The sequence below is a fragment of the Tachyglossus aculeatus genome, chromosome 3 (genome assembly GCF_015852505.1).
Source record: "Tachyglossus aculeatus isolate mTacAcu1 chromosome 3, mTacAcu1.pri, whole genome shotgun sequence".
Lineage (NCBI taxonomy): Eukaryota > Metazoa > Chordata > Mammalia > Monotremata > Tachyglossidae > Tachyglossus > Tachyglossus aculeatus.
Genome location: NC_052068.1, coordinates 62,476,081 through 62,502,076, shown reverse-complemented (window position 1 = coordinate 62,502,076; position 25,996 = coordinate 62,476,081). Strand labels below are relative to the sequence as shown.

The window sequence follows — 25,996 nt, the reverse complement described above, 5'->3', positions numbered from 1 at the left end:
TTAAGTGCTTACCATGTGCAAAGCACTGTTCTAAGCGCTGGGGGGATACAGGGTGATCAGGTTGTCCCACGGGGGGCTCACAGTTTTAATCCCCATTTTACAGATGAGGGAACTAAGGCACGGAGAAGCTGACAATTGGCGGAGCCGGGAATTGAACCCACAACCTCTGACTCCAGAGCCTGTGCTCTTTCCACTGAGCCACGCTGCTTCTCCAGCGTGGAGAATGTGAGCCCCACATAGGGCTCATTGAGCCCCGCAATGGCTCAATCATCATCATCAATCGTATTTACTGAGCGCTTACTATGTGCAGAGCACTGTACTAAGCGCTTGGGAAGTACAAATTGGCAACATATAGAGACAGCCCCTACCCAACAGTGGGCTCACAATAGAGCCCCACACATTCTCCACATAGGAGAATGTGAGCTATGAACAGCAAAGATAATAATAATGATGGTGTTTGTTAAGCACTTACTATGTGCCAGGCACCGTACTAAGCGCTGGGGTGGATACAAGCAAATGGAGTTGGACGCAGTCCCTGGCCCACACAGGGCTCACTCTCTTAATCCCCATTTTCCAGATGAGGTAACTGAGGCCCAGAGAAGTGAAGTGACTTGCCCAAAGTCACACAGCAGACAAGTGGTAGACGCAGGATTAGAACCCATGACCTTCAGGCGCCCAGGCCCGTGTTCTATCCACTACGACATGCTGAAAGGTCTCCAGGCACAGGGCAGGCACGGACTATTCTGCGTCAACTATACACTTGGATCTGTGATCTTTGGGCATTTGATATTTGCTCCACCCTCAACCCCACAGCACTATCAATCCATCAATCGTATTTATTGAGCGCTTCCTGTGTGCAGAGCACTGTACTAAGCGCTTGGGAAGTACAAGTTGACAACATATAGAGACGGTCCCTACCCAACAGTGGGCTCATCGTCTAGAATGGGGAGACAGAGAACAAAACAAAACATATTAACAAAATAAAATAAATAGAATAAATATGTACAAGTAAAATAAATAGAGTAACAAATAATTATTACTAGTGCATAGTAATAACACCATACACTATTATAATATAATATGTAATATAATATACAATATAATATATAATATAATATAATATGATATGATATAATATAATATAATATGATATAATATAATATAATATAAATGATATAATATAATATAATATAATATATACTATACCATACTATAATATAATATAATATAATATAAAATATATTATAGTGTAATATATGATATAATAATAGAATATATAATATAATATAATATAATATAATATAATATAATATAATATAATATAATAATATAATAATACACTGGTGTATTATTAACACTAATGCACTACGCACTAGTGTACATATCTTTGTTATATATTATACAGTGCTTATTCATATCAATGTCTGCCTCCCCCTCTAGACTGTAAGCTCATTGACTGTGGGGAATCAATCAATCAATCAATCACTGGTATTTATTGAGCACTTTCTTTGTGCAGAGCACTGTACTAAGACCTTAGGCGACTACAATTCAACAGCTATGTTCCCTGCCCACAACAGGCTTACAGCCTAGAGGGAATGTGTCTGCTATCTCGGTTGTATGTATTCTCCCAAGCACTTAATACAGTGTTGTGAACATGGTAAGCCCTCAATAAATACCATTGATTGATTGATTGATTGATTGATTGGACCCTCCTGACCTTCCAACGGCCTGGCCGCCTGCCCCCCTGAGCTCCTTCCCTCCCTCTTCTAGACTGGAAGGTCGTTGAGGACGGAGAATGTGTCTGTTATATTGTTATATTGTACTCTCCCGAGCGCTCAGTACAGTGCTCTGCACACAGTCAGCGCTCAGTAAATATGATTAGCTGATTGACTTTAATGGAGATGAGGGAGAGAGATGGGGAAGAAGCAAAGTACCACCCCACTCCCTCCCCAAAGTAATAATAACAATAATGATAGCATTTATTAAGTGCTTACGGTGTGCAAAGCACCGTTCTAAGCGCTGGGGAGGTTACAAGGTGATCAGGTTGTCCCATGGGGGGCTCACAGTCTTCATCCCCATTTTACAGATGAGGAAACTGAGGCCCAGAGAAGTGAAGTGACTTGCCCCAAATCACACAGCCGGCAATTGGCAGAGCTGGGATTTGAACCCCTGACCTCGGACTCCAAAGCCCGGGCTCTTTCCACTGAGCCCCGCTGCTTCTCTACTGCTTGCTACTCTAGAACAGTGCTTGGCACACAGTAAGCGCTTTAACAAATACCATCCTTACTCCAGGCTCCTGGCCCTCTGGACAATTAATAATAAAAATGATGACCGTTCTTAAGGGTTTACTCCTGTGCCAAGCACTAGGGTAGATAAAAATTAAGCAGATCAAGCAGTCTCACAGTCTAAGGGGAACAGGTACCTTCTGCCCGGCTTAAGAAGAAGGAAACTGAGGCACAGAGAAGCTAAATGACTACCCCACAGTTGCACAGCAGGTGGTTGGTGGAACCAGAACTAAAACACAGGTCTCTGGACCGCCAGGCCTCTGCTCTTGCCATTAGGCCACACTGCCTCTCCACCCACGCTTTCAATCAATCAATCAGTCGTATTTATTGAGCGCTTACTGTGTGCAGAGCACTGTACTAAGCGCTTGGGAAGTACAAGCTGGCAACATATAGAGACAGTCCCTACCCAACAGTGGGCTCACAGTCTAGAAGGGGGAGACAGAGAACAAAACCAAACATATTATTAACATATAGAGACAGTCAATCAATCAATCGTATTTATTGAACGCTTACTGTGTGCAGAGCACTGTACTAAGCGCTTGGGAAGTACAAGCTGGCAACATATAGAGACAGTCCCTACCCAACAGTGGGCTCACAGTCTAGAAGGGGGAGACAGAGAACAAAACCAAACATATTATTAACTTATAGAGACGGTCAATCAATCAATCAATCGTATTTATTGAGCCTCCTCGGGGCTGCCAGGAGGGAGCTGAGCCTGCATCCTTCATCGTTTTTCACTCTTGGAGAGCATGGGGTGATGATAAGCGCTTAGTACAGTGCTCTGCACACAGTAAACGCTCAATAAATGCTACTGAATGAATGAAGAAATGTGGCATTTGTTAAGCTCCTATTATGTGCCAAGCACAGTGCTAAGCTAACCCAGGATAATAATAATAATAATGGCATTTATTAAGCACTTACTATGTGCAAAGCACTGTTCTAAGCACTGGGGAGGTTATAAGGTGATCAGGTTGTCCCACGGGGGGCTCACAGTCTTCATCCCCATTTTGTAGATGAGGTAACTGAGGCACAGAGAAGTTAAGTGATTTGCCCAAAGTCACACAGCTGACAGTTGCCGGAGCCAGGATTCGAACCCATGACCTCTGACTCCAAAGCTCGGGCTCTTTCCACTGAGCCATGCTGCTTCTCGATAGTCTTCAGGTCTCTTCAGCCCCTGCCCCATAAGGGGCTCCTAGTCTAAGGAGGAAGAAGAAGAGGCATTTAATCCCCATTTTACAGTTGAGGAAATCAAGGCACATAAAAGTTAAGTGCCTTGACAGGAAAGTGGCAGAGCCGGAGTCAGAGCTCAGGTCCCATGCTCTTTCCACTAAGCTACACTGCACTCATTAGAGGGGCGGAGCAGCTGGTTATTGGCAGGCCTCTGATTCATCAGAGAGGATCGAGCCCAGATTTGGAAAATATATGAGAATCAGAGCAGAGACGTGCTGCATCCTTCTCACTTCGGTGTCCCCAAAAGTTGGAGTTTAAAATAAAAATCCTCCCGAAAAGGCTTGGATTGGAAGGCCGTTTTTAAAATGCTGCTGCCAAAGGGCAGATGAACTATTGAGATGTTTAAATCGAGGAATTATGGATGGACCCGGGAGTGTAAACAGTCCTCTCTCCTCTGGAGTTACAGCCACCCAGGGAGAGGCTGTGTACTCTTGGATTAGAAGAGTTGGAGCGGATCCAGGGACAACCAAGTGGGCTAAGAAGTCCCCGAGATGCCCCCGAGAAAAAGGGGATAGGAAGCAGAAGGGATCCCGGATCCGAGTGCCAGCCCAGCGCCAGATTGGGAAGATGGGTGCCTTTTGATTATAAGTTCGTCCTCTAGACTGTAAATTCATCCTCTATGCTGCAAATTCGTCCTCTAGACTGTAAACTCGCTGTGGGCAAGAATTGTGCCTACCAACTGTGTTCTATTGTAATAATAATAGTAATGATGATGGTATTTGTTAAGCATTTACTTTGTGCCAAGCATTATTCTAAGCGCTGGAATAGATACAACGTTATCAGGTTGTCCTTCGTGAGGCTCACAGTCTTAATCCCCATTTTACAGATGAGGGAACTGAAGCACAGAGAAGTTAAGTGACTTACCCATAATCACATAGAAGTGGCAGAGGCAGGATTAGAACCCAGGACCTTTGACTCCCAAGGCTGTGCTCTTTCCACTAAACCACGCTGCTTCTCTCCCCAAGCGCTTAGTACAGCGCTCGGCACACAGTAAGTGCTCAATCGATACATACAGTTGATCGATTGACAAGAGCTAGACTCCAGGCAAGGGAGAAAAGGGGGCCGTTCACACGCGAAGGGATGAGAGGGACTCCCCCCACCTTCAAAACCCTCCTAAAAGCACATCTCCTCCAAGAGGCCTTCCCTGATTAAGCCCTCATTTCCCCTACCCACCTTCCCCTCGATAATAATAATAATAATAATAATGGCATTTATTAAGCGCTTACTATGTGCAAAGCACTGTTCTAAGCGCTGGGGAGGTTACAAGGTGATCAGGTTGTCCCACGGAGGGCTCACAGTCTTAATCCCCATTTTACAGATGAGGTAACTGAGGCCCAGAGAAGTTAAGTGACTTGCCCAAAGTCACACAGCTGACAGTTGGCAGAGCCGGGATTTGAACCCACGACCTCTGACTCCAAAGCCCGGCTCTTTCCAGTGAGCCATTGCTTCCCCGATGGCAACTATCTGTAATTTATTCATTTGTGTTGATGTTTGTCTCCAGCCAGAGAATGTAAGCTCATCGTGGGTGGGGAATGCATCTGTTTATTGTTATATTGTACTCTCCCAAGCACTTAGTACAGTGCTCTGCACATAGTAGGTGCTCAATAAATACAGCTGAACGAATGAATGAACAATGCACTCATTCATTCAATTGTATTCATTCATTCGTTCAATCGTATTGATGGAGCGCTTACTGTGCGCAGAGCACTGTACTAAACGCTTGGGGAGTACAAGTTGGCAACATATAGACACGGTCCCTACCCAGCAACGGGCTCACAGCCTAGAAGGGGGAGACGGGCAACAAAACAAAACAGGTGGACAGGTGTCAAGTCGTCAGAATAAATAGAAATAAAGCTAGATGCACATCATTAACAAAATAAATATTAAGTGCTTACTGTGTGCAGAGCACTGTACTAAGTGCTTGGAAAGTACAAATCAGCAACATATAGAGACGGTCCCTGCCCAACAATGGGCTCACAGTCTCGAAGGGGGAGACAGACAACAAAACCCCATTCCTTCTCACCTTCTCATAATGTTTGCCCCTTCCCCTTCTTCCCACCCTAACTGCCATCTTCAAGTGCCTTTCCCCCTTCTAGACTGTGAGCCCGTTGTTGGGTAGGGACCATCTCTATACGTTGCCAATTTGTACTTCCCAAGTGCTTAGTACAGTGCTCTGCACACATTAAGCGCTCAATAAATGCGATTGAATGAACGAATGAAAAACAAAACAAGCAGACAGGTGTAGACTTGGGTTGTGTTCTCCTCTAAGCACGTTGAGATCTCCCCGAGCTTCACAGCACTTATGTACTTAGCTTTATACTCTAGTATTTCCCCTTTCTGTAATTTATCTTTAATGTCTGTCTCCCTCTGTGGACTGTCAGCTCCTTAATAATAGTTATCAGTCGTATTTATTGAGCGCCTACTGTGTGCAGAGCACTGTACTGAGCGCTTGGGAAGTACAAATTGGCAACATATAGAGACAGTCCCTACCCAACAGTGGGCTCACAGTCTAAAAGGAATAATAATTATGGTACTTGTAAAGTGCTTACTACATTAAGCACTGGGGTAGATGCAAAAATATCAGGTTGGAAACAGTCCCTGCCCCTCACGGGCCTCACAGTCTAAGTAGGAGGGAATAGAAACCCTTGGGGGTCAAGGATGGCACCTAACAACTTTAAAGTATTGTACTTTCTCAAGGGCTTAGTAATAATAATAATAATAATAGCATTTATTAAGCGCTTGCTCTGCACTTAGTAAGTACGCAATAAAAGCCATTGATTGACTGATTGATTGAGTGATTGACTGATTGAAAAGCCATTCTTATGTGGCCCTGCCGGGGACCACACTGAGGGAATGCTGACCTGGGAAGTCCAAAGGCCGAAAGAAGCTCTGATGTCTGCAGGAATCCGTTAGTTTTACAGCAGGATTGAGCAATTCCGTGGACTTCCCAGGACTCAAGAAGTCAAGTGACAAAAATATCTGTGGGCTGGTAAGTGGCCTGGGGGTTCAAAATGTCATCTGGCTAAATAAATCCATGCCTACAAACTGCCGACTCCCCAAACAAATCTGCAGTTTGCTCTCAAGCACACCATTTTTTTTTTTTTTACCCAAAAAGGCTGATCTTTAGTGATGAATTGTATTCCTGATGAGGAAAACATCATGACATTCCAAGAACTCAGTGAGGGTTCATCAGATGAGGATGTTGTCTCATTCTAGTTTGGAAGGAGCGGACTAGACAAAAACATAAAGACTTCTTTCCCTTCCAAAGTACGGGGCCCTGGACCTTTACCTCCTCATCCTCCTCCTCCTCCTCCATGCCCTCCTCCTCCTCCTCCTCTTCATTCAACAGTATTTATTAAATTAATTAAATTAAATTAAATTTATTAAATATTAAATTGTACTTCCCAAGCGCTTAGTACAGTGCTCTGCACAGAGTAAGCGCTCAAAAATACGATTGATTGATTATTGAGCACTTAACTTGTGCAGAGTAATAATAACAATAATAATAATAATAATAATGGCCTTTATTAAGCGCTTACTATGTGCAAAGCTCTGTTCTAAGCGCTGGGGAGGTTACAAGGTGATCAGGTTGACCCTCATGGGGCTCACAGATTTAATCTCCATTTTACAGATGAGGTAACTGAGGCCCAGAGAAGATAAGTGACTTGCCCAAAGTTGCACAGCTGATAACTGGCAGAGCCGGAATTTGAACCCATGACCTCTGACTCCAAAGCCCAGGCTCTTTTCCACTGAGCCATGCTGCTTCTCTACCGCTGCTTCTCAGAGTACCAGTGGAATCAAGAAAAGGCTATTCAAGAGCACGGTCTTTGGAGTCAGAGGTCATGGGTTCAAATCCCGGCTCCTCCAATTGTCAGCTTGTGACTTTGGGCATGTCACTTCACTTCTCTGGGCCTCGGTTACCTCATCTGTAAAATGGGGATCAAGACTGTGAGCCCCCTGAGGGACAACCTGATCACCTTGTAACCTCCCCAGCGCTTAGAACAGTGCTTTGCACATAGTAAGTGCTTAATAAATGCCATTGTTATTAAACCCAACTCAGTTCCACAACACTTAGGTTAGAAACACTTACAGAAGCATTTAGAGAAGGAGCACGGCCTAGAGGATAAAGCACGTGGGAATCAGAAGAACTTGGGTTCTCACCTTGGCTCTGTCACTTGTCTGCTACATGACCTTGGGCAAGTCTTTTCACTTCTCTGGGCCTCAGTTAGCTCATCCGTAAAATGGGGGTGAAGACTGTGAGCTCCATGTGGGACAGGGACTGTGTCCAACCTGATTAATTTGTATCTACCCTGGAGTTTAGAACAGTGCCTGGCACACAGTAAGCACTTAACAAATACCATAAAAAATACATAGCCTTACGCCCTTCTAGTTCCCTATCTGTAATTAATTTAAATATCCGTCTCCACCCCGTAGACTGCCAGATCCTTGATGGTAATTATATGTCCGAGACCTAATAAATAATAAATATGGTATTTGTTAAGTGCTTACTATGTGCCAAGCGCTTTTCTAAGCAATGGGATAAATACTAGGTAATCAGGTTGTCCCATATGGGGCTCACAGTCTCAATCCCCATTTTACAGATGAAGTAACTGAAGCCCAGAGAGGTTGAGTGACTTGCCCAAGCAGACAAGTGGCGGAGCCGGGATTAGAAGCCACCACTTGGAAAATGCCTTCCCAAAGCATCTCTCCAAGAGAAGCTGCCCCCGACTGAAATTCCTTCCTTCCTGAAGCCTACTTTCTCCCAGAGTCGGCCTGAGGGGAGCAGGGGATTTGGGGGGACCCCCTCAGTGGCAGCTCCACCTCATGAAACAGCTCAGCCGCTGGGCATTCAGCTCCCCAAGTCTCCACCTCCTTTCCCAGCCACTCCCATCCCAGCCATCCCAGCCAGGCAACGGGAGGAATCGGAACAGTTTAAAAGGAAGGAGAGCATCTTTCCTCACTCAGCTCCTCCGGCTGCAGAAGGGGTTTTTCGGGAATCCGGGCTTTCCTGGTCAGTGGTGCTCTCAACACCCATCCTGAGTCACTTTGGAAGAGCTCCTCAGCTGGGGGAGATTTGTCCCCCCAGATCTATCCAGACCATGGCATCCTGTCCCCACTGACTCTCTTTGGGATCAATCTCCGGGTCACGGGACAATATCCATCCACGGGCAATATCCATCCCTCTACAGCTGTGCAGTCCGGACGAGGGCTGGAAACAACCGGCACCCTTGGAGAAGGTCAGAGGACACCCAGCCAACTCTCCCGCCCTGTCACTCAGGAGGACATGGTCTCGGCTACCTTCCCGGGCTCTAGAAATGACTCTCCCTCCGTGTTTCTCCCGTGGGAGGACAGTGGCAACCTGACGGGCAGGACCGTATTCCGGCAGCCGGCTTGGCAGCTGACCCTGTGGACGATGGCTTACGTCTGCCTGGTCGGCGTGTCCGTCGTGGGCAACGTTACCGTCATCTGGATCGTCCTGGCCCACAAGAGGATGAGGACCGTGACCAATTATTTCGTCGTCAACCTGGCCCTCTCGGATGCCTGCGTGGCCGCCTTCAACACCGTGTTCAACTTCATCTACGCCAGCCACAACATCTGGTATTTCGGCCGGGTCTTCTGCCACTTCCAGAACTTCTTCCCCATCACGGCCATGTTCGTGAGCATCTACTCCATGATGGCCATCGCAGCGGACAGGTAAGTGGAAGGGGAATGACAATCAATCAAGCGTATTGATCGGGGGCTTACCGCGTGCAGAGCCCTGTATTGAGCGCTTTTTTACAGCATTTGTTAAGTGCTTACTATGTGCCAGGCACTAAGTAATAATAATAATAATAATGGCATTTGTTAAGCACTTACTACTGGGTATCTACAAGTTCATCAGGGTGGACACAGTCCCTTGTCCCACAAGGGGCTCACAGTCTTAATCCCCATTTTACAGATGAGGTAACTGAGGCATACCGAAGGGAAGTGACTTGCCCAAGGTCACCAATAGACAAGCGGTGGAGCCAGGATTAGAACCCAGGTCCTTGTGACCCCCGGGCCTGTGTTCTATCCACTAGGCTATGCTGCTGTTCAAGTGCCTGGGGGAGTACAATACAACAGAGATGGTAGATATGTTCCCCGCCCACAACAAGCCAATCAGTTACTCAGTGGCATTTACTACTACTACTACTAATAATAATAATGGCATTTATTAAGTACTTACTATGTGCAAAGCACTGTTCTAAGCACTGGGGGAGATACAAAGTGATCAGGTTGTCCCACGGGGTGGGGGCCTCACAGTCTTAATCCCCACTTTACAGATGAGGAAACTGAGGCCCAGAGAAGTGAAGTGACTTGCCCAAAGTCACACAGCTGACAAGTGGCAGAGCTGGGATTTGAACCCATGACCTCTGACTCCAAAGCCCGGGCTCTTTCCACCAAGCCACACTGATTTATTCAGCACTTATTATGTACAGAGCACTGAACAACAACTTGAGAGAGCTGGGTGGTAGATATGATCCCTGCCCAGGAGGAGCTTACAGTTTAGCTGGGGAGATAGCCATGAAAATAAATTACAGGTAGAAGAGGCAACAGAGTATAAAGATGTGTATAAAGATGTCCAACTTGTACTTCCCAAACACTTAGTACAGTGCTCTGCACAAAGTAAGTGCTCAGTAAATACGATTGATTGATTGATTGATGTGCTCATAAGTATCAAAGTGCATATGGGATATTTGAGTGCAGAAGTGACATAAAATGGAGGCAGAATAGGGTGGGGAAATGAGATGTTAGTCAGGGAAAGCTTCCTAGAGGTGATATTCACTCAATCGTATTTATTCATTCACTCAATCGTATTTATTGAGTGCTTACTGTGTGCAGAGCACTGGACTAAGCGCTTGGGAAGTACAAGCTGGCAACATATAGAGACGGTCCCTACCCAACAGTGGGCTCACAGTCTAGAAGGGGGAGACGGAGAACAAAACAAAACATAGTAACAAAGTAAAATAAATAGAATAAATATGTACAAATAAAATTGGACTAAGCGCTTGGGAAGTACAAGTTGGCAACATCTAGAGACGGTCCCTACCCAACAGTGGGCTCACAGTCTAGAAGGGGGAGACGGAGAACAAAACAAAACATAGTAACAAAGTAAAATAAATAGAATAAATATGTACAAATAAAATAAATAGAGTAATAAATATGTACAAACTGTGTGCAGAGCAGCAGGACTTTGACAATGGGGAGCTTGGTGGTCTGTTGGATACAAAGGGGGAAGCAGCCTGGCCTAGTGACTAATAATAAAAATAATGATAGTATTTATTAAGTGCTCACTACTTGCAAAGCACTATTCTAAGCACTGGGGAGGTTACAAGGTGATCAGGTTGTCCCACACGGGGCTCACAGTCTTAATCCCCATTTTCCAGATGAGGTAACTGAGGCCCAGAGAAGTGAGGTGACTTGCCCAGAGTCACACAGCTGACATTTGACGGAGCCGGGATTTGAACATGTGACCTCTGACTCCAAAGCCCGGGCTCCATTCCACTGAGCCACGCTGCACTGGAAGTCAGAAGCACCTGGGATCTAATCCCGGCTCTGCCACTTGTCTGCTGTGTGACCTTGAGAAAACAAGTGGTCGTGAGGAAGCTTGGAGTGGGAAGGAGGGAAGGAAGGATGTTTAATAAGTAAAAGAAACAATGTTACTCCTCTATATGTTGCCAACTTGTACTTCCCAAGCTCTTAGTACAGTGCTCTGCACACAGTAAGCGCTCAATAAATACGATTGAATGAATGAATGAATGAAAGGGGCCATTCATTCATTCAGTCAGTCATATTTATTGAGTGCTTACTGTGTGCAGAGCACTGTACTAAGCGCTTAGAAAGTACAACTCGGCAACAAATAGAGACAATCCCTACCCAACAGTGGGCTCACTGTTAACTTCTCTGGGCCTCAGTTACCTCATCTGTTAAATGGGGATTAAGACTGTATGTGAGAGAGGGACTTTGTTCAACCTGGCCCATAGTAAGCATTTAACAAATATCTTTTTTTTTTTAAATAAAAGTGGAGTTCCAGGCAGGAGGGAAGATGTGAGTAAGAGGTTGACGGTGTGAGAGGTGAGGCATAGTAAGAAGGTTGGTGTTAGAGGAGAAAAGTGTTCGGGTTGGGTTGTAGAGGCAGAGGAGCAAGGATAAGTAAGGGGGAAAGAGCCGATGGTTCCTTAAAGCCAATGTGGAAGGATTTTCTATTTGATAAGGAGGTGGGTGGGTGAAGAGAGGGGAGACATGAGCTAAACTATTTTTTGTATAATACTGATCCGAGAAGCAGAGCGAAGTCTAGACTGGAGAGGGGAGAGGCTTACTTTTAACATTTATCGGGTGAGGTGGTCTGGGATACCAGGGATGGTGTGATTACCGTCTTGTCCAGACTCGGGAGGATGGTTGGGGTAACATCTGCAGTCTCTTGGTGAGATGGCCTTTGGATCTAAATTCAATCAGAAGGAAAGGATGAAAGGTGTTCCAAGAAAAGAGACAAGTCAATAGGGTGCCAGAATCCGGATTCAAAATTAGCAATGACCAATCAGTTCTTTGGGTGTCAGTCTCCATGACAACCACATCCATTTCAAGGCCCGGAAGAAATCAATTTTGATATAGTAGCTTAAAGGTGAGAGAAGCAGTGTGGCCTGGTGGATAGAACACAGGCCCGGGAGTCAGAAGGACCTGGGTTCTAATTCCGGCTCTGCCACTCGTCTGCTGTGTGACTTTGGGCAAGTCACTTCACTTCTCCGGGCCTCAGTTACCTCACCTGTAAAATGGGGATTAAGACTGTTAGCCCCATGTGGGACATGGACCTGTATCCAACTTAACTCATACCTATCTCAGTGCTTAGTATAGTGCCTTGCACACGATGCCCGATTAATAAATAACATCAAAAAAGGTTAATTCTGCATAAATATGCTGTCTAATGCAATCAGATGGAAACCCCATTTTTCCCAGGAATCTGGGAATGCTGCCCACCAGGAAAACAAGCAGACATGAGGAAGCTCAAGGTGGGAAGGAGGGAAGGAAGGATGATAATAATATTAATAATGGCATTTATTAAGTGCTTACTATGTTTAAGGCGCTGTTCTAAGTGCTGGATGTTTAATACATAAAAGAAAGAATGTTACCCTGAAAGGGGCCATTCGTGCATTCATTCATTCAATCAATCATATTTATTGAGCACTTACTGTGTGCAGAGCACTGTACTAAGCACTTGGAAAGTACAATTCAGCAACAGAGACAATCCCTACGCCACAGGGGGCTCAGTCTAGAAGTGGGGAGAAAGACAACAGAACAGAACAAAACAAGTAGATGGGCATCAATGGCATCAGTATAAATAGAATATTAGATATATACATATTTTTGATAAAAGAAATAGAATAATAAATATGTACATATGTACACAAGTGGGGCAGGGAGGGAGGTAGAGCAGAGGGAGAGAGTAGGGGCGATGGGGAGGGGAGGAGGAGGAGAGGCAAAGGGGGGCTCAGTCTGGGAAGGCCTCCTGGAGGAGGTGAGCTCTCAGTAGGGCTTTGAAGGGGGGAAGAGAGCTAGTTAGGCAGATGTGAGGAGGGAGGGCATTCCAGGCCAGAGGAAGGACGTGGGCCAGGGATCAACGGCGGGACAGGTGAGAACGAGGCACAGTGAGGAGGTTAGCGGCGGCAGAGGAGGGGAGTGTGTAGGCTGGGCTGGAGAAGGTGAGAAGGGAGGTGAGGTAAGAGGGGGTGAGGTGATTGACAGCCTTGAAGCCAATAATGAGGAGTTTTTGCTTCATACGATGGTTGATAGGCAACCACTGGAGATTTTTGAGGAGGGGGGGTGACATGCCCAGAGCATTTCCGTAGAAAGATAATCTGGGCAGTGGAGTGAAGTAGGGGAAAGACAGGAGGTTGGGAGATCAGAAAGGATGCTGATGCGGTAATCCAATAGGCATATGATGAGTGATTGTACTAATAAGGTAGCAGTTTGGATGGAGAGGAAAGGGCGGATCTTAGCGATGTTGTGGAGGTGAGACCGGCAGGTTTTGGTGACGGATTTGATGTGTGGGGTGAATGAGAGAGCAGAGTCAAGCATGATACCTAGGTTGTGGGCTTGTGAGACTGGAAGAATGGCAGTGTCTTCCACAGTGACTGGAAAGTCAAGGAGAGGACAGGGTTTGGGAGGGAAGATAAAGAGCTCAGTCTTGGACATGTTGAGCTTTAGGTGGCAGGAGGACAGAACAGTGCTTTGCACATAGTAAGCGCTTAGTAAATGCCATCATCATCATCCAGGTGGAGATGTCCTGAAGGCAGGAGGAGATATGAACCTGGTGGGAGGGAGAGAGGACAGGGGAGGAGATGTAGATTTGGGTATCATCCAAGTAGAGATGATAGTTGAAGTGGGAGCAAATGAGATCATCAAGGGAGTGAGTAAAGATGAAAAACAGAAGGGGACCAAGAACTGACCCTTGAGGAGCCCCTAGGGTTAGGGGATAGGAGGGAGAGGAGGAGCCCACGAAGGAGACAGAGAATGAATAGCCAGAGAGATGAGGAAAACTAGGAGAGGACGGAGTAAGTGAAGCCAAGGTTGGATAGTGTGTTGAGGAGAAGGGGGTGGTCCAGTGTTGAAGGCAGCTGAGAGGTCGAGGAGGATTAGGCTAGAGTAGGAGCCATTGGATTTGGCAAGAAGGAGGTCATTGGTCACTTTTGAGAGGGCAGTTTCGGTGGAGTGGAGGGGACAGAAGCCAGATTGGAAGGGGTTTAGGAGAGAGTTAGGAATTCGAGGCAGTGAGTGTAGATGACTTGCTCTTGGAGTTTGGAAAAGAAGGCTAGGAGGGAGATGGGGCGATTACTGGAGGGGGCAGTGGGGTCAAGGGTTTTTTTTTTTTAGGATGGGGAGACGTGGGCATCTTTGAAGGCAGAGGGGAAGGAGCCGTTCGAGAGTGAGCGATTGAAGATGGGAGTTAAGGAGGGGAGGAGAGAAGGGGTGAGAGTTTATATAAGGTGAGAGGGAATGGGGTCAGAAGTATAGGTGGAGGGGGTGGCACTTGAGAGGAGAGAGGATCTCTCCTTTGAAGATACTGCTGGGAAGGGTGGGAAAGTAGGGGAAGGGATTGAGAACGGTAGGGGGGATGGAGAAGGTTGAGGGGTGAATTTGGGGATCTCAGATCTGATGGTGTTAATTTTCTTAATGAAGTAGGTGGGCAGATCGTTGGTGGTAAGGGAAGGAGGAGGGGGAGGAAAAAGGGGCCTGAGGAGGAAGTTTAAATGTCCAGAACAGCGGACGGGGGTGATGGGCATGGGGGTCAATAAGGGAAGAGAAATAGCTTTGCCTGGCCAAATTCTTACCTACTTTCTGATAGCCGAAGAAGTGAATCAAATCCCGCAGAGCAAAACAAATACTTGAGGAATCCTAGGTTGTACTAAGTACTTGGGATAGTACGGTGTAACAGAGCTGGCAGACACATTCCCTCCCCACAGCGAACTCATAGTCTAGAGGGGGAGATAGATATTAATATAAATAAATAAATTATGGATATGTACCTAAGAGCTGTGGGGCTGGGGGTTTAATAGGGGAAGGTCTCTTGCAGGAGAGGTGACTTTAGGATGGCTTTGAAGGAGGGAGTGGTGGTCTGTCGGACATGAAGAAGTATGGGTGGAAAGATGAGTAATTTCTGTTTTGGACAAGTTAACTTTGAAGAGTAGGTGGAAAATCTAAGCAGAGATGTCTTGAATAATAATAATAATAATAATAACGATGGTATTTGTTAAGTGTTTACTATGTGCAAAGCACTGTCTAAGTGCTGAGGGGATACAAGGTGATCAGGTTGTCCCAGTCTTAATCCCCATTTTCCAGATGAGGGAACTGAGGCCCAGAGAAGTGAAGTGACACAGCTGACAATTGGCGGAGCTGGGATTTGAACCCACGACCTCTGACTCCAAAGCCCATACTCTTCCCACTGAGCCACGCTGCTTCTCTTGAAGGCAGGAGGAAACGTGAGAGGGTCAAAAGGTCAGGGCTGGAGATGTAGACCTAAGTACCTCCAAGTACATCAAATTGAGATCCTAGTTCAAGTGAGCGAATGAGTTCTCCAAGGGACTGGGTGTAGATGGAGAATAGAAGGGGACTCAGAACGGAGCCTTGAGGGACTCCATTAGTTAGAGGGTGGGAAGGAGAGGAGAAGCCTGTGAAAGAGACTGAGAAGGAGAGGCCAGACAGATAGGAGGAAAACCAGGAGAGGACAGTGTCAGTGAAGACAAAGTTGCTTCCAGGAGAACCAGGTGGTTCTGTTAATTCTCCTCCTCCTATTACAACGGCACTAAATTTGGTCACTCGGTCATCCAAAAACGCAAGGTGGCCTTTTTAACTCAGTTTTGTGCTTTGTCCATGCTTTGCTGAATGATACACTGCCAAGGTATCAAAGTAACAGAATGTAGCAACGACACATGGCTAGGGAAAACCCTTGACTTTGTAAAGGGTTTCCCTGGTACAGGCAGCAAAGAGTCAATAATCCTTTCCCCTCCACTCTCAGGAATTTTGGTCAGATGAGGGAGATATCTCTAATGGGTTTTATGACTGTATCTAAAGATAAACTCTCATATAAGAAGTTCTTTTGTTAGTCTTTTCTAAATGATGAAATTGCCTTTTAAGCTAAGATATGAGACGTTCCAGCCACACTGAACTGGAACTGAAAACTTTGGCTCCGAATGCGTAACCAGATCTTTCCTGACCAGATCCCGGCCCCCGAGTCCAAGTGACATACGCTTAGTTTTTGTAGCTGAGGAGGAGGGAGGGGAGGAAAGAGGGAGGAAGATTAGGGCAGCAAAAATAGGGGCTGTGGAGAACTTGTAAAAGGCCTCTGAATTGAGCTGACATGCCCATAGCCCAAGGCTGGATGAAAATGCAGATTCATTCATTCATTCATTCATTCATTCAATCGTATTTATTGAGCGCTTACTGTGTGCAGAGCACTGGACTAAGCGCTTGGGAAGTCCAAGTTGGCAACATATAGAGACGTCCCTACCCAACCGTGGGCTCACAGTCTAGAAGGGGGAGACAGAGAACAAAACCAAACATACTAACAAAATAAAATTAATAGAATAAATATGTACAAATATTTACTATACTTATTCTATTTGTACATATTTACTATATCAATTTTATTAATGATGCGTATATAGCTATAATTCTGTTTATTTATTGTCAGCATGGCAACAAGATAGGGCTGTAGACCAGAGGGCTCATCAATTTTTTTTAATAAGATTTGTTCAGCTCTTAGAACAGTGCTTTGCACATAGTAAGCACTTAATAAATGCCATCATTATTATTATTGTTATTATTATTAATGATAATCCGTCATCCACCAAGCTAGCTCTCTTCCTCCCTTCAAAGCCCTACTGTGAGCTCACCTCCTCCAGGAGGCCTTCCCTGACTGAGCACCCCCTTTTTTCCTCTCCTCCTCCTCCCCTCCCCATTGCCCCCCCGCCCTACCTCCTTCCCGCAACACTTGTATATATTTGCACATATTTATTACTCTATTTATTTCATTTCATTCATTCATTCATTTGATTGTATTTATTGAGCGCTTACTGTGTGCAGAGCACTGTACTAAGCACTTGGGAAATACAAGCTGGCAACATATAGAGACGGTCCCTACCCAACAGTGGGCTCACAGTCTAAAAGGGGGAGACAGAGAACAAAACAAAACATATTAACAAAATAAAATAAATAGAATAAATATGTACAAATAGTTACTATACTTATTCTATTTGTACATATTTACTATATTAATTTTATTAATGATGTGTATATAGCTATAATTCTATTTTTTCTGATGGTATTGAGAAGCAGCGTGGCTCAGTAGGAAAGAGCACAGGCTTTGGAGTCAGAGGTCACGGGTTCAAATCCCAGTTCCGCCAATTGTCAGCTATGTGACTTTGGGCAAGTCACTTGACTTCTCTGTGCCTCAGTTACCTCATCTGTAAAATGGGGATGAAGACTGTGAGCCCCATGAGGGACAATCTGATCAACTTGTAACCTCCCCAGTGCTTAGAACAGTGCTTTGCATGTAGTAAGCACTTAATAAATGCCATTATTATGATTATTATTATTATCGACACCTATCTACCTGTTTTGTTTTTCTTGTCCGTCTCCCCGCCTTCTAGACTGTGAGCCCGTTGTTGGGTAGGGACCGTCTCTATATGTTGCCGATTTGTACTTCCCATGTGCTTGGTACAGTGCTCTGCACACAGTAAGCGCTCAATAAATACGATTGATTGAATGAAAGAATGAATGAATAGAAAGAGCATGGGCTTGGGAGTCAGAGGTCGTGGGTTCTAATCCCGATGCCACCACGTGTCAACGTGTGACTTTGGGCTAGTCACTTAACTTCTCTGTGCCTCAGTTACCTCATCTGCAAAATGGGGGTTAAGACTGTAAGCCTCACGTGGGACAACCTGATAACCTTGTATCTACCCTAGTGCTTAGACCAGTGCTCAGCACAAGGTTAGTGCTTAACAAATAATAATAATAATAATAATTATGGCATTTGTTAAGCACTTACTATGTGCAGAGCACTGTTCAAATAGCATTATTAGTATTATTATATTATAATATTATATAATATTATTATTAATTAAGAATACAATTATTAATGTTATTGTTGCTATTGATATTGATAATATTACTAATAATTACTATTAATATTATTATATTTTATTATTATTATAATTAAGTGCTGGAGTAGATACAAGTTATGGGTTCGTATCCCGCCTCCACTAATTGTCAGCGGTGTGACCTCGGGCAAGTCACTTGACTTCTCTGTGCCTCAGTTACCTCATCTGTAAAATGGGGATTAAGACTGTGAGCCCCACGGGGGACAACCTGATCACCCTGTAACCTCCCCAGCGCTTAGAACAGTGCTTTGCACATAGCAAGCGCTTAATAAATGCCATCAAAAAAAAAAAGTTAATCAGGTTGGACACAAAGGGCTCACAGTCTTACTCCTCACTTTACAGGTGAGGTAACTGAGGTACAAAGAAGTGAAGTCACCTGCCCAAGGTCACACGGCAGACAGGCGGCGGAGCCAGCATTAGAACCCAGGTCCTTCTGATTCGGAGGGAGCTGACTGGGAATTGCAAGCCTCTTCCTGGGAGTTCCTCTGTCTCTGAGAGGGAAGTTTAAAGTGGGCAGCTCTCCCCGTCAGAGAAGGCCAGAGGCAGAAAGGAGGGTGTCAGGAGCCTGGGAGACTGGAAATCCTGTGGAAATCCCTGTGGGAGCTGAACAAAGTGGGGGCAATCCTCTTGGATCCCAAATCTCCATGGAGGGATATTCAAGCCCTGCAAAACACCCTTGACCAATCCATTTGTCCCCAACCTGAGCCAAGTCCAGACCATCCCCGCTGACCTGACAGCCCTCATACTTCCAATCAATCTGGCGGTATCTCCAAGAAACCCCGGCCACCTCCATTTTTGTGTCTGCGGTTTTTGTTAAGTGCTTACTATGTGCCAGGCACTATACTAAGGGGAAGCAGCGTGGCTCAATGGAAAGAGCACTGGCTTTGGAGTCAAAGGTCAATGGTTCGAATCCTGGCTCGGTCAATTGTCAGCTGTGTGACTTTGGGCAAGTCACTTCACTTCTCTGGGCCTCAGTTCCCTCATCTGGAAAATGGGAATTAAGACTGTGAGCCCCCTGTGGGACAACCTGATCACCTTGCAACCTCCCCAGCGCTTAGAACAGTGCTTTGCACATAGTAAGCGCTTAATACATGCCATCATTATTATTATTATTATTACTAAGCACTGGAGTAGATACAAGTTGATCAGGTTGGACACAGTCCACGTCTCACATTCATTCAATTTTGTTTATTGATGCTTACTGTGTGCAAGGCTCTGTACTAATAATAAATAATAATAATGATGGCATTTATTAAGTGCTTACTATGTGCAAAGCACTGTTCTAATAATAATAATAATAATGATGGCATTTATTAAGCGCTTACTATGTGCCAAGCACTGTTCTAAGCACTGGAGAGTTTACAAGGTGATCAGGTTGTCCCACGGGGGGCTCACATTAATCCCCATTTTACAGAAGAGGGAACTGAGGCCCAGAGAAGTTAAGTGACTTGCCCAAAGTCACACAGCTGACAATTGGCAGAGCCGGGATTTGAACCCATGACCTCTACCTCCAAAGCCCAGGCTCTTTCCACTGAGCCACGCTGCTTCTCTGAGTTCTCAAGTACTAAGTGCTTGAATGAGGCTCACAGTCTTAATCCCTATTTTAGAGATGAGCTAACAGACACAGAGCAAGGGACTGACTTGCCCAAGAACACACGGCAGACAAGTGGCAGAGCGGGGATTAGAACTCAGGTCTTCTAACTCCCAAGCCCGTGCTCTATCCACTAGATCCTGCTGCTGCTTCCCCTGCCATTACCCCAAGGAGAGACTAATTGCTTGGGACCAGAGGCTTGCTGTGAGCAATGCAATAATAATAATAATTAACAATTGTGGTCTGTGTTAAGCACTTACTATGTACCGAGCACTGCTCTAACCACTAGGGTTGCTACAAGATAATCAGTCGGGCACGGTCCCTAGTCCCAAATGGGGCTCACCAGTCTAACCAGGAGGGAAAACAGGCATTGAATCCCCATTTACTGGTGAGGAAACACAGACACGGAGAAGTCAAATGACTCGCCCAAGGTCACACTGCAGGCAAGTGGCAGAGCCAGGATCCCAGATCCCCTAACTCCTAGGTCAATGCTCTTTCATTCACTCATTCATTCATTCAATCATATGTACTGAGCGTTTACTGTGTGCAGAGCACTGTACTAAGCGCTTGGAAAGTACAATTCGGCAACATATACAGTCCCTACCCGACAGTGGGCTCACAGTCTAGAAGGGGGAGGTAGACAGCAAAACAAGTAGACAGGTGTCAATACCATCAAAATAAGTATGATATGTATTGTTTTGTTGTCTGTCTCCCCCTTCTAGACTGTGAGCCCGCTGTTGGGTAGGGACCGTCTCTAGATGATGTCAACTTGTACTTCCCAAGCGCTTAGTCCAGTGCTCTGCACACAGTAAGCGCTCAATAAATACAACTGAAGGAATAAATGAATCAATCAAAATAAATAGAATTACAGACATACACATCATTAATAAAATAGAGTAATAAATATGTACAAATATACACAACTGCTGTGGGGAGGGGAAGGGGGAAGGACGGGGGGCAATGGGGAGGGGAGGAGGAGGAGCAGAGGATAAGGGGGAGGTTCAGTCTGGGAATGTCTCCTGGAGGAGGTGAGCTCTCAGTAGGGCTTTGAAGGGAGAAAGAGAGCTAGTTTGGCGGATGTGTGGAGGGAGGGCATTCAAGGCTAGGGGAAGGACGTGGGCCGGGGGTCGACGGCGGGATGGGTGAGAACGAGGCCCAGTGAGGAGGTTAGCGGCGGTAGAGGAGAGGAGGGTGCGGGCTGGGCCGGAGAAGGAGAGAAGGGAGATGAGGTAGGAGGGGGCCAGGGGATGGACAGCTTCCAGACCATGCGGCAGCCTCAGGAAGAACCTGGAATCTGTCCCCGGAAAATAGCAGCCCAGCTTTTTCCTCCTCTGACTCCCTCCGTGAGCTACCTCGTTGTGGGGCTGGATTAGGTCTGCCCCCTGATTCCATCTTCCTGTCTAGGTTCATGTTCTATTGTCACACTGGGTTGACTGAAAGGAAAGAGGTTGATTTTCTGCTCATTCTCAGAGTGAAGGGTGGACCAGCATTACCGGAAAATACCACAGTGAGCCTCCCTTCTGGACAGGGAGGAACAATAATAATGACAACCATAATAATAATAGTGGTGATATTTGTTAAGCACTTGCTTTGTGCCAGGCACTGTACTAAGTGCCGGGGTAGATACAACGTAATTAGGTTGGACACAGCCCCTGTTCCGCAGCGAGGCTCCGTGGAAAGAGTGCGGGCTTGGGAGCCAGAGGTCATGGGTTCGAACCCGCCTCCCCCACCTGTCTGCTGTGTGACCTCGGGCAAGTCACATCACTTCTCTGTGCCTCAGTTCCCTCATCTGTCAAGTGGGGATTAAGACTGTGAGCCCCACATGGGACAACCTCATCTCCTTGCGGTCCCCCCCAGCGCTTAGAACAGTGCTTTGCACATAGTAAGCGCTTAACAAATACCAACATTATTATTGTATCCTCCCCAGCGCTTAGAACAGTGCTTTGCACATAGTAAGCGCTTAACAAATACCAAAATTATTATTATTATTATTATTATTATGGGCCTCACAGTCTCAAACCCCATTGTAAAGATGAGGGAACTGAGGTGCAGAGAAGTGAAGTGACTGCCCAAGGTTACACAGCAGACAAGTGGCGGAGCCGGGATTAGAACCCAGGTCCTTTGGACTCCCAGGCTCTAACTGCTAAGCCAGATTTTCCCCCAAGAAAAATCCCACCCACTTTTTGAAAGTGGCAGCCACTGTTGTCTCCACTCCCCCGCCCCTATGGTGATCAAAATACCACACTCTCTTGTGACCAGGAGGTCACTTTCATTCGTTCATTCATTCATTCAATCAATCAATCGTATTTATTGAGCGCTTACTGTGTGCAGAGCACTGTACCAAGCACTTGGGAAGTACAAGTTGGCAACATAAAGAGACAGTCCCTACCCAACAGCGGGCTCACAGTCTAGAAGGGGGAGACAGAGAACGAAACAAAACATATTCACAAAATAAAATAGAATAAATATGCACAAATAAAATAAATAAATAAATAAGCAAATTTGAATGCTTACCGTGTGCAAAAAAACACTGTACTAAGCATTCATTCATACATTCAATAGTATTTATTGAGCACTTACTGTGTGCAGAGCACTGCACTAAGCGCTTGGGAAGTACAAGTTGGCAACATATAGAGATGGTCCCTACCCAATGGCATCTATTAAGCGCTTACTATGTGCCAAGCACTGTTCCAAGCACTGGGGGAGGTTACAAGGTGATCAGGTTGTCCCACTGGGGGCTCCCAGTATTCATCCCCATTTTACAGATGAGGGAACTGAGGCCCAGAGAAGTGAAGGCACTTGCCCAAAGTCACACAGCTGATAAGTGGCGGGGTTGGGATTTGAACCCATGACCTCTGACTCCAAAGCCCGGGCTCTTTCCACTGAGCCACGTTGCTTCTCTTGGGAGAAACACTTGGGAGACTGCAATATAACAACCAGGCACATTCCTGCCCACAGCGAGCTCATGATTTAGAGGGAGAGACAGACATTCATATAAATAAATATATATATATATAAATAAATACATGAATAAATAAATAAACAACATAAAATAAATAAAGCCTGCTGCCCGCACCCAGTCCTCAGGATCTCCAGCAGAGACACTACCAGGGAAATGACGGACAACAGTGAACGTGGCTGACAAGATGGATGTTTGACTGGCAGTCCCTTCTACATTGTCAGTCAGTCAGTGGTATTTATTGAGCTCTTCCTGAGTGCAGAGCACTGTGCTAAGCGCTTGGGAGAGTAGAATACAACAATAGACACATTCCCTGTCCGCAATGAGCATAGTGACAGTCACCCTATAAACTGCACCATTTGGGAGAGTAGAATACAACAATAGACAGATTCCCCGTCCGCAATGAGCGTAGTGACAGTCACCCCATATACTGCACCATCTGGGAGAGTAGAATACAATAATAGACAGATTCCCCGTCTGCAATGAACATAGTGACAGTCACCCCATAAACTGTACCATTTGGGAGAGTAGAATACGACAATTGAAAGATTCCCCGTCCGCAATGAGCGTAGTGACAGTCACCCCATATACTGCACCACTTGGGAGAGTGGAATACAACAATAGACAGATTCCCCGTCCACAATGAGCATAGTGACAGTCACCCCATATACTGCACCGCTTGGGAGAGTAGAATACAACAATAGACAGATTCCCCGCCTGCAATTAGCATAGTGACAGTCACCCCATATACTGCACCACTTGGGAGAGTAGAATACAACAGTAGACAGATTCCCCACCCACAGTGAGCATAGTGACAGTCACCCCATATACTGCACCACTTGGGAGAGTGGAATACAACAGTAGACAGATTCCCCATCCACAATGAGCATAATGACAGTCACCCCATATACTGCACCACTTGGGAGAGTAGAATACAACAATAGACAGATTCCCCATCCACAGTGAGGGTAGTGACAGTCACCCCATATACTGCACTGCTTGGGAGAGTAGAATACAACAATAGACAGATTCCCCGTCCGCAATGAGCGTAGTGACAGTCACCCCATATACTGCACCATTTGGGAGAGTAGAATACAATAATAGACAGATTCCCCGTCTGCAATGAGTGTAGCGACAGTCACCCTAATATACTGCACCACTTGGGAGAGTAGAATACAACAATAGACAGATTCCCCGTCCGCAATGAGCATAGTGACAGTCACCCCATAAACTGCACCATTTGGGAGAGTAGAATACAACAATAGACAGATTCCCCGTCTGCAATGAGTGTAGTAACAGTCACCCCAATATACTGCACCACTTGGGAGAGTAGAATACAACAACAGACAGATTCCCCGTCTGCAATGAGCATAGTGACAGTCACCCCAATATACTGCACCACTTGGGAGAGTAGAATACAGCAGTAGACAGATTCCCCGTCCGTAATGAAGGTAGTGAAAGTCACTCCATATACTGCACCGCTTGGGAGAGTAGAATACAACAATAGACAGATACCCCGTCTGCAATGAGTGTAGTGACAGTCACCCCAATATACTGCACCACTTGGGAGAGTAGAATACAACAATAGACAGATTCCCCGTCCGCAATGAGCATAGTGACAGTCACCCCATATACTGCACCACTTGGGAGAGTAGAATACAATAGACAGATTCCCCGTCCGCAATGAGCATAGTGACAGTCACCCCATAAACTGCACCATTTGGGAGAGTAGAATACAACAATAGACAGATTCCCCGTCCACAATGAGCATAGTGACACTCACCCCAATATACTGCACCATTTCAATTGCTGCCCCTGTGCTTGCCTCCCGTCTAGTTTCTCCATATCGTTATTCCCGCCGCCTCAAAGCCGCTGCTCTAGGGGAGTCGGTCCATTTTTGATCACTGGACACGGGGCTGAACTGACCACTGCTGCCTCTGACCCCAACTGGGCACAACTGAGTCACATTGAATGAATTGAATGAATGAATGAATTGGGTGGGATTTGGCTCAGCTGCATCTAAAAGGCTTCTTCTATTCCTCCCAACCATTTCCTCATTTTGGCTAAGCAGGGCAGCTCTTTGGGTAATTCAGTTCAACTCAGTTGTATTTATTGAGTGTTTATTGCATGCACAGCACTGTACTAAGTGCTTGGGAGAGTATGATATAATAATGGCATTTATTAAGCACTTACTATGTGCAAAGCACTGTTCTAAGCACTGGGGAGGTTACAAGGAGATCAGGTTGTCCCACGGGGGGCTCACAGTCTTAATCCCCATTTTACAGATGAGGTAACTGAGGCACAGAGAAGTTAAGTGACTTGTAATAAATCTGTACCAACATATATACATATATACAGGTGCTGTGGGGAGGAGAAGGAGGTAAGGCGGGGGAGATGGGGAGGGGGAGGAGGATCCCTACCCAACAACGGGCTCACAGACTACATGGGGGAGACAGAGAACAAAACAAAACATATTAACAAAATAAAATAAATAGAATAAACATGTACAAATAAAATAGAGTAATAAATCCGTACAAACATATATACACATATACAGGTGCTGTGGGGAGGGGAAGGAGGTAAGGCAGGGGGGATGGGGAGGGGGAGGAGGGTCCCTACCCAACAACGGGCTCACAGACTAGAAGGGGGAGACAGACAACAAAACAAAACATGTGGACAGGTGGCAAGTCGTCAGAATAAATAGAAGTAAAGCTCGATGCGCATCATTAACAAAATAAATAGAATAGTAAATATGGACAAGTAAAATAGAGTCATAAATCTGTATAAATATCTATACAGGTGCTGCGGGGAGGAAAAGGAGGAGAGGAAAAAGGGGACTCAATCTGGGACATCCTGTTGAAGAGCCCTGTTGGAGCCTTTGACCATGAGAATTATTTGCTCCCTCCCCTCCCTTCCTCCTTTCCTTCCTCCCTGAGGGTCCTTCTAGTGATGCCATAGAAGTATCATGGCCTAGTGGATTTTTTTTTATGGCATTTGTTAAGTGTTTACTATGTGCCAGGCATTGTTCTAAGTGTAGGATACAAGATAATCAGATTGGACACAGTCCCTGTTCCGTATGGGGTTCACAATCTTGATCCCCATTTTACAGATGAGGTGACTGAGGCCCAGAAAGCTGAAGTGACCTACCCAAGGTCGTACAGCAGACAAGTGACGGAGCCGAAATTAGAACCCAGGTCCTTCTGATTCCCGGACTCGTGCTCTATCCACTAAACCGCACTGCCTGTGGACCTTAGGTTCT

At 45.7% G+C, this 25,996-nt stretch overlaps 1 protein-coding gene across 1 annotated transcript in view; it reads left to right on the top strand.

Moving 5' to 3' along the window:
- Positions 1–999: 999 nt before the first annotated feature.
- TACR2 (tachykinin receptor 2) overlaps positions 1,000–25,996 on the top strand; it is a gene marked incomplete at its 5' end in the record, with an annotated part of 44,991 nt that continues 19,994 nt past the window's right edge. The window contains 2 exons of the mRNA XM_038743395.1: positions 1,000–1,008; positions 8,902–9,209. Coding sequence (XP_038599323.1) covers positions 1,000–1,008; positions 8,902–9,209 — 317 coding nt within the window. The remainder of the gene's footprint in view (positions 1,009–8,901; positions 9,210–25,996) is intronic.